At 40.9% G+C, this 13090-nt stretch overlaps 3 protein-coding genes across 4 annotated transcripts; all 3 read left to right on the top strand.

Annotated features, from left to right (window-relative positions):
* Positions 1-1501: 1501 nt before the first annotated feature.
* LOC103991934 (transcription factor TBF1-like) lies at positions 1502-2859 on the top strand. Its single transcript, XM_065115535.1, has one exon. It carries the CDS (start codon positions 1519-1521, stop codon positions 2857-2859), a length of 1341 nt encoding a protein of 446 aa, XP_064971607.1. The 5' UTR covers positions 1502-1518.
* Positions 2860-4344: 1485 nt separating this feature from the next.
* LOC135617282 (uncharacterized) lies at positions 4345-8966 on the top strand. 2 transcript variants are annotated; one of them, XM_065117341.1, is made up of 6 exons: positions 4345-4737; positions 5780-7056; positions 7255-7305; positions 7380-7478; positions 7903-8061; positions 8540-8966. In XM_065117341.1, the coding sequence occupies exons 2-6, from the start codon at positions 5782-5784 to the stop codon at positions 8681-8683; spliced, it is 1728 nt and encodes a 575-aa protein (XP_064973413.1). In that variant the 5' UTR covers positions 4345-4737; positions 5780-5781; the 3' UTR covers positions 8684-8966. The 2 variants fall into 2 exon arrangements, with proteins under 2 accessions (XP_064973413.1, XP_064973412.1); XM_065117340.1 differs by having other exon boundaries at positions 5736-7056.
* A 290-nt stretch (positions 8967-9256) lies between these two features.
* Positions 9257-12162, top strand: LOC103991919 (FLUCTUATING-LIGHT-ACCLIMATION protein 1, chloroplastic). The gene is made up of 3 exons (XM_009411460.3): positions 9257-9543; positions 9625-9798; positions 11775-12162. The coding sequence occupies exons 1-3, from the start codon at positions 9425-9427 to the stop codon at positions 12010-12012; spliced, it is 531 nt and encodes a 176-aa protein (XP_009409735.2). The 5' UTR covers positions 9257-9424; the 3' UTR covers positions 12013-12162.
* Positions 12163-13090: the final 928 nt, after the last annotated feature.

The raw sequence follows: 13090 nt of genomic DNA, 5'->3' as shown, positions 1-13090 counted from the left end.
CAGCTAGGGGTTCACCATGCGGGGGGCGTTCCCCCGTAGCCCCGATCAGGCGCGACCCCTCAACTGTGGGTTCGTCTGGGTCGATCTGGCGATCCCTCGACATTCGGGCCCTCCTTCTAACGCCAAAATGTTAGTGTCAACAACATTAAGCCATGGCCTCGGAGCCAACACAGCTGGGTTCGGGTCCGAATGAGTGGGGATCTTCCTGGACTACCCTTGAGAGTGTTGAGGTAGCCGACTACGTTGGTCCGGTCTCGACGGGACAACCGTTTCTTCCGGGAGGGAACTCCTCGCTTGGGCGCGTGGTGGGAGGCGCTCCGTCTTCGTCCCTACACACAGGTCGTGTCGGGAGAGCTCGACCCGACCCCTCCAACGATCAAGTCAGTCGATAGTCTTAGGGGGTTTTTCCCTCCTCCTCCTCGTTCCGAACGCGAGGGTTTTTATAGGGAAGGTCACCGTTTCCTGATGTGCCCGCTTGTAGGGAGTAGGACCGTACCTGGGAAGGTATTTGACACCAGCGTTGGGGTTGCATGAAGGACCGGGCTCCTGTAGGATGGCGACGTGCCTCGGTCGGCGTTTTGATCTGCCTCGGCCCGACGCTATCAGGTCATACCGAGGCAAACGACTCATGCAACTCCTCGGTCCGCGTGACCCAGAAGACGTCACCCGAGAGTAGGTGAAGTCAGTTTGCATCCCATCATTATTATTACCCTCATCAAGTTGGTCCATATATATATATATATATATATATATATATATATATATATATATATATATATATATATATATATATATATATATATATATATATATATATATATATATATATATATATATATATATACTTCCATACTTTGTTATTTAACATGCTAATCTCCATAAGCATAAATTAAGCTTACGAATGGACTAAATCATATAATATAATATCGTCTATACACAGAAAATAGTGTAATTTAGATGTGTAACATCGCAATGAAAAAAAATTATTCAGTGTGCTCTCATGATTTGGTAGCGGATACTTTCAAATTACACTTATAACTAGGGAGCCGTTCAGTTCACAATATGCTTCAAACTTTGACTTGGTCTTTCCCGCCTCAGAGAGGAACATGGGGAAGGACACCCGACTTCTTCTCTCCCTCCTCTTCTCCAAGCCTCAAAAGCCCCTCCCATCTATTGGGATAAAACTGCACAAGCCCACCTATTTTCCAACTCGCCTTCCTCTGGATCTTGTTCATCCTTAGCATCTGAGAAAGAGGAGGGAGGCATCAATCTAGTTTTCTGGCAGAATCATGTGTTGATTAATCTTGTTGTCAAGGTAAACTTTACAATCTCTCTCTCTCTCTCTCTCTCTCTCTCTCTCTCTCTCTCTCTCTCTCTCTCTCTCTCTCTCTCTCTTCTCTTCCATTATGTCACTTGATGTTTGTGATGTGGAAGCTCAAAATCTATTTCGATGGTTATACTGCATGGCTCATTTTTGTACGTGACATTTTGATTCCCATCGTAGTGCGGTCATTCGCCATGGCCGCATCCAAAGCAGGCACGCATCTCAAAGAGAAGAGCAGCCTGGTCTCTTCGACACATGGCGCTACCGACGACTCGCGTCGGCGACGGACCTCCAAGTCGTCGGTCCTGAGATCTCCCGAGAGAGAGACGACTCATCCACCGCAGCGCAATACCTCGATCAGATCGAGCAGCGATGCTGCCAGAAGAGGCAAGAGCCTCCCCCAGCAACCATCCAGTGCCATTTCCAACGTCAGCAGATCGCATCTGCCTTCGAGAAAGCCACCGGAGAAGCCCCTGTTGACATCGCATCAGTCTCAGAGAACGCCGGTGACGAGCACCGTCAAAGACAGAGCATCGAAGACTTCCTCCTCCATTCCTCGGGCCACAGTATCCTCGAAGCCGGTGAGTTCAGCAGATAAAGCAACAAGGAGTCTCAGGAGCGGAGGGAGCCTACCATCTGTAAGAGGGAGGAGCCCGGGGAGTGCCGTCCCCAAAAAGAAGGAACCTACTATGGCTGTTCCAAGTACGAACGAGAAGCCAGTTATTGTAGCTGAGCAAGGTCGAAAAGAGGCACAAATCCATGCCCAAGAGCACGAACCTGAACCAGTTATTACAACCAAGAAGGGTGTAGAAGAGGCAGAAATCCACGTCGAAGAGCACAAACATGAACTAGTTGTTCCAGCTGAGCAAGAACAGAGAGAGCCACAGATTCAAGTCGGAGAACTAGATCCAAATGAGACGCGGATCGACATCGAACCTACCTCGACAGGAGATCAGCAGCCCGACGATACCAATGACATCGTTGAGGAAAAAGTTGTGGAAGTCATCGAGAAATCTGATTCTGGACAACAATTGAATGAAGATGGAAATGATGATGATCAAGATAAGCACAAAGAACATGACAATGGCAACAAGGAACTCTTGCAAAGCTCAGAAGAGAAGCCGGCTGCCGAGATCATTGAAGAGCCACAAGTAGAACCATGTGAGATTGAAACAACAAGAGCTGCCACAGAGGAGAATGAGGCTCCAGTGGCAGAACCAAGCTCCTCTGTGTCAGAAGAGAAGAGTACTGCAGTGGCAGAACTGAGCACCGCTAAGGTCAAGCCGGACAAGAAGGTCATTGATGAGAAAGGAGTGGAGTCGCCGACGGTGATGACTTTCAAGAAGCCTGCGGTGATGCAGGGGAAGAAGAAGGAGTCGCAGATGAGCAATGACGTGATAGAGGAGACCAGGAGCAAGCTGTTGGAGAAGAAGAAGAGCAAGGTGAGGGCTCTGGTTGGAGCCTTTGAGACGGTCATGTCATTGCAGGACTCCGAAGGTCAACACGGTCAAAACCAGGAGAACAACTCAACATAGAGATGTAATCCTAAGAAAAGATTCCATCTCTATGAATATATTTTTATTTATTCATTTGTTTTATTGAATGTGCAGTAGGAATGGGGGTGAACAAGTTTGTGTATTAATTACTTAATGGAGTAGATGCATTAGTTTACAAGATGAGATTAGTAATAATGTGGGGGCATAATGTGTCACAAGATAAATCGGTAATATATTGTTTATGTAATTTTAGTTCATTGCTAAATAAAATCATAAAGCGTAAATACTTGAACAAAATTTCCTAAACACCCATCTTCATTGCACTTTTGCTTTTGGTCACCTTTGCCTCTTGTCATATCTACGATGATCGAAGTGGATGAAAAATGATCGTTCAGAATCAATCGCTAACTAACGACCCCCTTCATTGAGAACCCCCCGCGTCAACAATCCTTGCTAATCGACGACCGCAACCACCGATAACTAATAATTGCATGTCTTACCTTCATCATCTTTGCTCACAGCCCCCTTTGCCAAGGATGATAATAGACATAACGAGTGAAAGTTAAGAGGTCTTTCGCATACAGGTGATCAAAACCCCAGACATGGAGACTACTAGGGTCGAACGAGGGTAGCTGGTGATCAAAGGCTTGAGTGTGAAAGTACAAGTGATCAATAACGAAGGTGTAATAATAAAAAAATTTTTTATGAACAAAATTACTCGAATACTTAAAAAACGAGAATTCTCTATTAAAATTTCTTAAAATTAATTTTTTTCAGAAATATACCCAATAATAAATAGAAAGAAATCAAGAAAAGATACTAAGAAATTTAGAAAAATGACATCAATTTCATCCCTAGCATCCGAAAAAAAAATCTGATAATTATGTTTGGATCATCTCAAAATCTTCAATTTGCAAGAACCACAAAAGCAGTTCTCTCTCTCTCTCTCTCTCTCTCTCTCTCTCACAGGCAATCATATTCCATCAGGATAAAATAGTTGCCCGGAAGACACAGTGGAGTATAATTGAGGGAAAAAGGAGAAGAAGGTGACATGATGTGGACACGTTGATTCCCTACTTTTATTTTATTAAACCATTGAACACAGCTAATGGTTTCTTAAACCAAAGATTAAGCAAAGCGTATAATGGTTTTGACTTTAAATGGTGCTCAATTGATTTCCTTGTTGATAAATAAATGGGTAGCCTTCTTTCTTCAATTAACTTTAATACATCCCACCATAAAAAGGTGTCCAGTTTTTGAATTATTTAAAATAACATTATGTAATGAGATAATCGATCTATTAACTAACTTAATCAATATTTGTACAAGTTAATGATAATATGCTTGGACTATCTATCGTAACCCATAATTAAGCTCAAGTATGAAACCTACGATTACAAGATCTAATGGACTTAATTGAATTGATAATAGTTGATCGTTCCACATTGTGACTAGATTTGGACGTAAAGGCCCGTAGTTGAGAGTGAAATAGCACCTCAGTATTTAAATTTCTTTGATCGTGATCATTTTAATCAAAGGAATCGATTGAAAAGACCATGATCAAAATTCGATCTTTGCTCGTGATCATTAAAGTATTATGTAAGAGTTTGATTGATGGCATTAGATTCCGCAGGTGGTGGGCTTCCTCCTCCTCTCCCTCTTCCCCTTGTCCTCTCCGCTCCACCGAAGCGTGACCCGACCACCACCATCCTCTTGGACCCGTTCGGCTGTGGGCGGTCGACGGTGGTCGGCTCTTGGACCCGTTCCGCTTCGGCTGCGACGAGCTCGGCTGCCCTCTTTGGACTCTAGCTGATGGGGCATTAAGCTCCCGGGCATCATCCGGCATAGCTCCTCCCTCTCTTCAATCCATTCCCATTTCTCCACCCTCCTTCGGGTGTGGCGCACGCCGCAGTAAAGGTACGGGGCGAGAAAGAAGGAAAAAAGCTTCTGTTTTTGCGTTGATCACATTGCTTTCTATCGCTTCGGCTCGGCTTTTGTCTGAAAGATCCGATCGTTGTTCATATGAATATCGGATTTTGGTTCGTTTCAAAGGAAAGGAAGAGGATTTTTGTTGATATCGATCGCTTTGGCTCCATATTGTTCTGAAAGATCTGATTTTTGCTTTTGGATGCGTGACTTTGAGGGTTTTAGCTTTCTTTTCTTGGCTTTAGCTGAGTGTTGTGTACGCTGCTTTATATGCAGTTAGAATAGCTCAAAGCTTTGCTTGAATTGAAGCTTTTTCTGTTTTGATCAACTTTTGTGGGTTGCTATATTTGACGATTATGTGAATATCTTGCACCCGTTGTTGTGTTTCTTCCTTTTAATTTGTATCTGAAAATGCCACAATTATGGTTATTGATGCTCTTGTTATGTAATGTACTTGTCTAGTTCGATAAATGTGTTTCTTTTAATTTACGTTTGCTGGATAAATGTGTTTCTTTTAATTACGTTTGCTGCGGAAGCTAAAAGTTTCATTTGCTTAATTATGTTTCTTTGAAATCCGTGGTTTAGCTTGTGTAGCTTATATTGCTCGTATTGTCTACTCTCTTGCTATCATTTCTTTCCAAGGGAAAGACTCTATTGGATACAAGAACAAGATGTTATGCGTATCATGCTGGCATCATAGTATGATCACTTGTTATTATACAAAAAAAGAAGAAGATAAGTTTAGCTATGTTTTTCCCTCTACCATCTAATTCTATACACTTACAAACTCATATCATGAGCATGAACTAATTCTCTAGTTGCAAACAGAAGCATTTCTTTATCTGGTTTTCTGATCGGTTGCTGTGCTTTTCTCACTACAATTGTAGCTTGCGAACCAAGGAGTCCATGTTTTTGCCTACCAAATGTATTTGACACTATTCTTCTTTACCTATTTGATTCTTACAACTTGAAAATATTTTTTATTATAGTACCATTATCTTCGACTTCAAAATTTGCCCCACATTTTTGTTAGACATGGATGATCGTGTGGGTAAGAGAGCAGCTGGGGAAGATAGTAGATCTGGCATTGTTTTCAGAGATCAAAATTATAATGATCGAAATATTCAGTATCGCAACAGACTAGGGTTGGGTGCCGGGCATGACACCGAGAGAGGTTCTCTAAATAGCACGCAAGGAAAATATAAATATGCAAGGGCTCCCTTCCGTTCCGTGAACTGTAAAGCGGTAGCCGGAAGGTCTTCCAGATCATCTTCCACTTCTAGTGGCTGTGGTAGGTCTTTCCAGGAACAGCAGAATCAAACATTACTGAGGGAATCAACTACTCCTGAAAGTAGCAGCAAGCAGGATGAGATTGAGGATTTGATCGACACGGACGTACAGGTTTCTGTAGAAAATCTAAATTCTGATGCAGAAAGGGGGATAGAAGGTAAAGAAGGCATTCCCACTACCATGGAGTGTTTTGAACCTTTAGATTCTCAAAATATTTCTAGAGATACAACCGAGTCAAACACCAGTGTATCAATTTCAAAACCGCACAAACAAATTAATGGACAATTTGGCTCAGGATATAAATATGCTTCTTCAAGCTCTTTTGTTCGGCACTCAGGTATTACACATAGGAACTCCAGTCATGTTGGTAAACCCACTTCTCAAAGGTTGGGCTCTGGGGCAGAGAGATATGGTCTTAAAAGTTTAAGTTGCAAATCAATATCAGATGTTTTTCCTGCAGATTGTCCATCCTCTGATTTCACACATCATAGAAGTGTTTATGCAGTAAGAAAGAGACCATCTGATGGAGAAAGTTCTGCCGCCAGAAGAAAGGATACAACCGCAGCATCCTGTGGAGGCTATGCTGTTTCCATGCATTCTGGTGCCTGCTCAAGTTCATCTAGTAGAAATCAAGTAATGCATCAGGCAGTTTCAAGAAAGACCGGAAATCGACCAACCCTCAGGGATGATTCAGTTTCAGTTAGAATTCAGAGGGATCCTATTGGAGAAAGTCAAATGAGGCTATCTGTGCAAGGCAATGACAAGAGCCTTCGGTTGTATGAGCCTTTTGTGATTCCCCAACATCAGCAGGCCCAATTTTCTATGCCAGAAGAACTAGCTGAAAGTTCTTCAAGATCATCACATGCCTTAAATAATTCGTATAGACAACCAGGTTCAAGCATCCGGACTTCTCGAAGGAGAGTAGTAGATCATCCTCCAAGTAATGCCATGCAAACGTTCTTTGGCTTATTGGAAGATAGAGATGGGTATCGTCACCTCAACATGGAGGGAGTTGCAGAGGTTTTCTATGAACCTTTTTAGCCTATGGTTACAAATTCCCTTTTTGCATCTTCGCTATAAGCAACCTGCTGGATTTACTTCAACATAGAAACAAGGCTATAGTTCCTTTAGGTTTTATCATTTCAATATAATGATAATTTCTGTGTATTAACATTTGGATGAGCACTCATACCCAAAACCTGTTCTACTGTTATGCAGGTGCTCTTGGCACTGGAGCAGATTGAACAAAATAAAGCATTGACATCTGAGGTTGTTGTCCTCTGTTCTCAGAATCCTCTATTTTTTCTGTCACCATCTGAATGAGGTTGTCTCTGTACCTACAGCAATTGTTGATGTTGGAGACAAGTTTGCTCTTTGGTGAGCTTAGCTTCCATGATCATCATAGAGACCTGAGAATGGACATTGATAATATGTCCTATGAGGTATTACCTTTTTGGGCAATTTTTTCATGGATTGGTTACTGATTTTTCTTTTCTTATTATGATGTGGTGCTTAAAAGTTAGACGTAGGAATTAGGCAGTTAGTGGACGTTAGCCTGTTGATATGCCATGTTTAAGTAGTAATTTTTCATTTTATCTTTTTGCTTCATATGAAAGAAAGCTAGATATTGATTTCCTTTGTGCTAATGATAATGACCATTATGAATTCTGTATATGTAAAACCAAGAACTGGAGAACATTTCAATATTGTGACTTTGGATTGATCTCTATTCTGTGGAATATTAAGTTTCTCTTTTTTGTGAATAATTGTAAGTTCATTCAGTCGCTATGACATGATAAGTTATGTTTTTCTTTGCATTTCAATACACACATCTATTAGCTCAGAAATGGAATCTTTGATGGTCAGGAACTGTTAGCACTTGAGGAGAAAATGGGTACTGTAAGCACAGCCCTTTCAGAGGAGCAATTGTGTGAATCTCTCAAGAGAAGCATATACAGAACCGCCCATCTGACCATTGGAATTGCCGTCTGTGGTGCTGAGGAAATGAAATGCAGCATATGTCAGGTATGTTTTTGTATGCCCAGTGTGCCATTGCAGGATGGGAGGGTTCTCGTACACAATCTTAACTTTATACTCGAACCCTGGTTAATTGAATTGCAAAGGAGTAATCTTTCCGTGACATCAATGTTCACCTTCTTGTATCTAGTAGCCTATTTTTTGAACTCATCAAAGATATCAGTCAGATGTACTTGTTTAGTGGTTATGCCCTTCAAGCTGCCGAAATAGATAGGTACCGAGGAATTAATAAAATCTATAGATAAGAAATTAACATATTAGGAATTAATGTAATATGTTAATCTGTCATTGATAGATTAGATTACGTATTGGCACCAATCTGTTACAAAAGCATGAATGACACAATCAAGTAATCCATAGAAATTTCCTCGTTCATATCACCGTAATATTCATTCAAAGAAAGTAGAATATCACATGTACTAAAGCTTGTATTCTAGTTGAGGATGATGTGCTACTCTCATTTCAGGAAGAATATGTTGGCGAAGATGAAGTAGGCCGGTTGCCATGCGAGCATCTCTACCATGCCACATGCGTTGAGCAGTGGCTTCGGCAGAAGAACTGGTGCCCCGTCTGCAAGTCATCTGCCCTGCCATCGCACAAAACTGGCTGAAATCTCTAGATGTTTATGTTCTCTGTGCATACAAACATAACATTTTCCTTGTAATAAAAACCTTGCATTCCTTCTTTATGTCTTTTCCATTCCACAAATTTGTATTACATTTTTGCCAGATTTCTATGGGACAATGCATGTGAGAGAGAGACAACAGAACTGCAGGTTGACCTACAGATCATAGTAAGCCCGTATATTTTGCTGCTTCAAATATCTCTGGAGGTATCTTTTGTATTCAAATCAAAAAGTATTTCAACTTGTTATTGATATTTCTTTGACCCTCCATGTTTTGTAAAGACACAAGAGTTCTTGTTCACCAAAATTAAGACTTGGTGGCAAAGATGAATGTTAAGATTGTTTTTTATTGTCTAGATATCGATTCTGAGTCAATCAAGATTCTTTTCCATTGTCGTCTCAATTTAATCATGATCAAATCTTGATTCATTCGACCCTAAGTTTATGAAACCATGTAAACATTATTATATCCGGAAGATTCTCGATAAATATCTCTTCCGTACTTCAATTGATTACGAATTCACAGGATTCGAAATGAATTTGAAGACTGTTCCAAGTGGGATGGGGGGGATCTACGTGGATATATCTCTCGATCCGAGGACCGGTACCGTAAACGAAGTGAAGTGAAGTCAAGCTCAGCTCATGTCTTCCTCTACGACATCGAAGTCATAGCTCGGTCGAGTCTGAAACTAAACAAGCACCCACAGCAGGAGAAAGTCGCAGTCCATGGCCTTCGCCTCCTCTCAGCTCAGCTTCCTCTCCGGAACCCCACTCTCCCCCCCTCCCAAGCGTAACATGAAGCCACTGGTGTCGCGCAGCTGCTCCATGGACAAGGACGCATTAAGGTATGACTGCCAGTGACAACTCTTGCCATGTTCGCTAAACTGGTAGCTGAGCTTGTTCCTCTTGCTCTGATAACTGAGCAGTGAGAAAGGTGAGGTGAAGTTGGCCAAACTGGCGATGGTGGCGTTAGCAGCAGGGACGCTGACGCTGGGATCCGTCGAATCGGCGGTGGCCGCAAAGTCCGGCGGCAGAATTGGCGGCCAGGCCTTCCGATCGGCGGCTCCCAGGGTGTCCGGCCCTCGGATTAACAATTCAAGGTAACCCTAATATGCCATTAAATTAATTAGTGCCTGAATGAATAATATACAGTGATCAGTGACATTGACGAGCGATAGAAATATAAGTTTTTGCACGGATTTGCAGTTTGTGAGAACAACAACATATATCTGGAACTTATTCTGCAGCAAGAAATTTAGGGCTCACATCTTTGGTTCTCGAGTGTAGTTTTCCATGTTATACCATTTTGGTCCTTGATTGTTGGATGATGGATATTACCTATAGCCCTTTAGAGAATTGGGTCAAGTGTTAGATTGAGGAGTGGAAGATGTTGGGCATCAAAGCATCTATTTACAGCATGTCATGATTCAGCAAACAAACGACATTTAGGACACAACTGTGGTCTCAGATGACATTTAGATCATCATAGTCCCTTAATCTGTGATTGCAGTGAGTTTCATTATTATTTATAATTTTCCAGTTTGATATATTACAGTTTGGAACTCTTTTATGGTGCTCCGTGGTCCGTAGTATCTCCAAAATTTTAGCTGATGTTTGGTTTCTTTGTCACCGTTGTAGAAGGAGCAAACTGTTTGGTAGTATATATTCTTCCTCTGTGAATAAGCCAAATGAACAATTTATGTCTGAGAGGAAAACCTAACTTCTGATAAGGAGCTGCAAATCTTTGCCCACATAAGGTCAGCAGTATACAAAGAGAGAAAACTAAAAATTTTCATCTCCGAGTAAAATTGCCTTAGCAAGCACGTAAGATGACATTAGACCATTGGCAAGAATGAGTCTGCTGAGTTCTTGAACAAGCGCCAACATGACATCAGTTCTGAAGAGGTTCTCTATTCAATCTTCATGACTTCCTGAAAGCTTCTACCGGATTGACACGAGTATCAGCAGCTACTTTGTAGAGCTGAGTGACAAACTGTTGTCGGATTTTCAAAGCTTTCAAGCCAAAACAATGCTGTTCTACCATTGGTGACATGCAAATTGCATTGCATCCGACACAGTGTACAATTCTATGATATTTCTCTACAATGATAAAAGAGATAATAACAAAGAATTCAAGTAGTCACTTCTTACAACGTTGACCCACAGTGCTCTAGCATCCAAGTAATATTTCGTTTTCTGTTTCTCTAGAAAAGCCACATTGTACTCTCTCAAATTTTAGAAAGTCCAGCCTCCTCTCTTTTTTGCATTTGCACACACTGCTCAAACAGTTTCCACCCTTTCAATCTTTAGAACCTTTTCCACAAGAATCCTCTTCTATATTTATCCAGTCTATTTATCACCCGTTGCAGCATGGCATAGATGCCATGAATTCCATTCAGATTTTCTCAGAGGCCCATCATTGACAGCCAACCTGAGGTAGGTGAAGGGGATGTTCTCGAGGGGTCATCCCAAATAACATCAATTTAAGGGTGAAGCAATTCCCTTTCACCGATCACCAGGAGACGACTCAACTCGATACAATATTTTACTTCGTTGGAGTTCTGTTGAGCTATTACAATGTAAAGTGGAAGAAGCAAAGTTGAGCCAAGTTCGCATTTACCTTAACGTCAATAACTGAAAACTTATTGTGGGTTATGAAGTTATTTATGGAGCCTGTTTGATGTTCCTACTATCATGACCTCCTAGTTAAGCTGCGTTATGGCTTTTATTTCTCTTCCTGTTTGTTCTCTAAGTTTAAGATTTGCACCTGGATGTAATTTGGCACACGCAGAACTGGCTCATGCATATTATTTGCCAAGAGTAACATAAAGGATCATTTGGCACCTACTTATTAGATTGCAATATGTGATAATCTAAGTCATCTTTATCCTGACATAGTTATGTAAGAAAATACATTCTGCTAAAGCGAAACTGTATGCTACTCAATTGCTTTGTTATTAAATCCGAACATGTAGAGTTCATTAATCGGTCCACATCAGAGATCAGCCTCGAAATTAATGTCTTTACATTCTGATTAAAGATGTAGAAATTACTGAATTGTGTAGATCTTGAGCAGGACAAACATCTACGTCAATCCCCCGGTAGCACCACCTCTTATCGGTGGCTATGGATATGCTGTGTCGTACTATGGTGGATGGGGATGGTCACCCTTCATGTTCTTCGCACCAGGGCCTAGCATCGCGGTAGGTGTTGGTGGTGGTTTCGAAGTATTGATTGTGTTTCTAGTGTTTGGTGCCGTCACAGCAGTCATCAGAGGACTTTTGGGAAGGAGGGACTATGAAGAAGATGATTAATGATGGTTGTCTCAAGTGCTACAACTAAAAGTAGTCGTCATAAAAAGGAGAAAAAACTCGTCTTTGAACCTGTGAGCATAATTTTGTAAATGGATTGTTGTATTATAGGAGATTTAAGTAGTGTTTCTATGGATGCCTTCATGTAAAGAATATGCTTCTGTATTGCTGCTAATGTTTTGTCGCGTAAACAGATGAGATTAAGCAATGTCATTAGGGCCTTAACAGAAGAAAGAAAACATGGACTGTTGTTTGGGGATTCAATGAAGGGCCCTCCAATGTTTGATAAAATAGGATACTTGTTGAACTATAAACTTGCCTCAGATCATGCAGATGATCACCATGACAAACATATGAAATTAGATTCATGTGAGGTGACAGCTCATAATACATTCATTCTGAAATCATAATTACCAAGTCTAATCATGAGCATTTATGTGGCCATGGAATTGGAATGGTAAATTCCAGAAGGGCACACTCATCATAGGAGACTGAATTATATATATACCTATGGTTAAAGTTTTATTGCAGTTGGGTTTTAGGGTATCATTAAGTTGGAACTTAATTTTGGATTAGAGATTTTGTGATCCAAGAAATAGGCTGTCCAAGTTAATTGTAAGTGAAAAATTGGATAGATCAATCAGATTTACATATGGAAATCTTATGTTATACTAGAAATGAGCATGGATTTTGAAATGGATGAATGATTTTGATTTGGATGGAATTATGTTTTGATGGGAGGCCATCTAATAATATGTATGGGTTAATTTAGATCAAATGAGATGATTGGATTAACAAGTTGGAATGAAAATATAATTCGACATCAACATTAAAAGATTTACATGAATTCGAAAAAGAAATCATCCAGACATTATTGCCTGTTGTTGTGGATAACTGAGCAATAATTAGTCATTACACATATCTTCACATTAATTCTTCTTAATTTAGTTCTATTAAGCATGAATAATCCAATTTGGACGCCGTAAAACAATCGTCGCAGGCTTCGGTAATGTCCGCAGACTCTCCCACCTCACAGTCGCACGCACACGACCGCCCGCCCGCATAAAAATGGCCCATCGAA

The sequence above is a fragment of the Musa acuminata genome, chromosome BXJ2-7, assembly GCF_036884655.1.
Source record: "Musa acuminata AAA Group cultivar baxijiao chromosome BXJ2-7, Cavendish_Baxijiao_AAA, whole genome shotgun sequence".
In the NCBI taxonomy this organism is placed as follows: domain Eukaryota; kingdom Viridiplantae; phylum Streptophyta; class Magnoliopsida; order Zingiberales; family Musaceae; genus Musa; species Musa acuminata.
Note: the sequence above shows the minus strand (reverse complement) of the source record. Positions and strands in the feature narration are given on the sequence as shown.

Coding starts and splice junctions, on each gene's coding strand:
- LOC103991934 (XM_065115535.1), top strand. CDS start 1,519: ATGGCCGCATCCAAAGCAGGCACGCATCTCAAAGAGAAGAGCAGCCTG.
- LOC135617282 (XM_065117341.1), top strand. CDS start 5,782: ATGGATGATCGTGTGGGTAAGAGAGCAGCTGGGGAAGATAGTAGATCT. Junction 7,057..7,254: donor ACATGGAGGGAGTTGCAGAG/GTTTTCTATGAA, acceptor ACTGTTATGCAG/GTGCTCTTGGCACTGGAGCA. Junction 7,306..7,379: donor ATAAAGCATTGACATCTGAG/GTTGTTGTCCTC, acceptor CTGTACCTACAG/CAATTGTTGATGTTGGAGAC.
- LOC103991919 (XM_009411460.3), top strand. CDS start 9,425: ATGGCCTTCGCCTCCTCTCAGCTCAGCTTCCTCTCCGGAACCCCACTC. Junction 9,544..9,624: donor ATGGACAAGGACGCATTAAG/GTATGACTGCCA, acceptor ATAACTGAGCAG/TGAGAAAGGTGAGGTGAAGT. Junction 9,799..11,774: donor CCTCGGATTAACAATTCAAG/GTAACCCTAATA, acceptor GATCTTGAGCAG/GACAAACATCTACGTCAATC.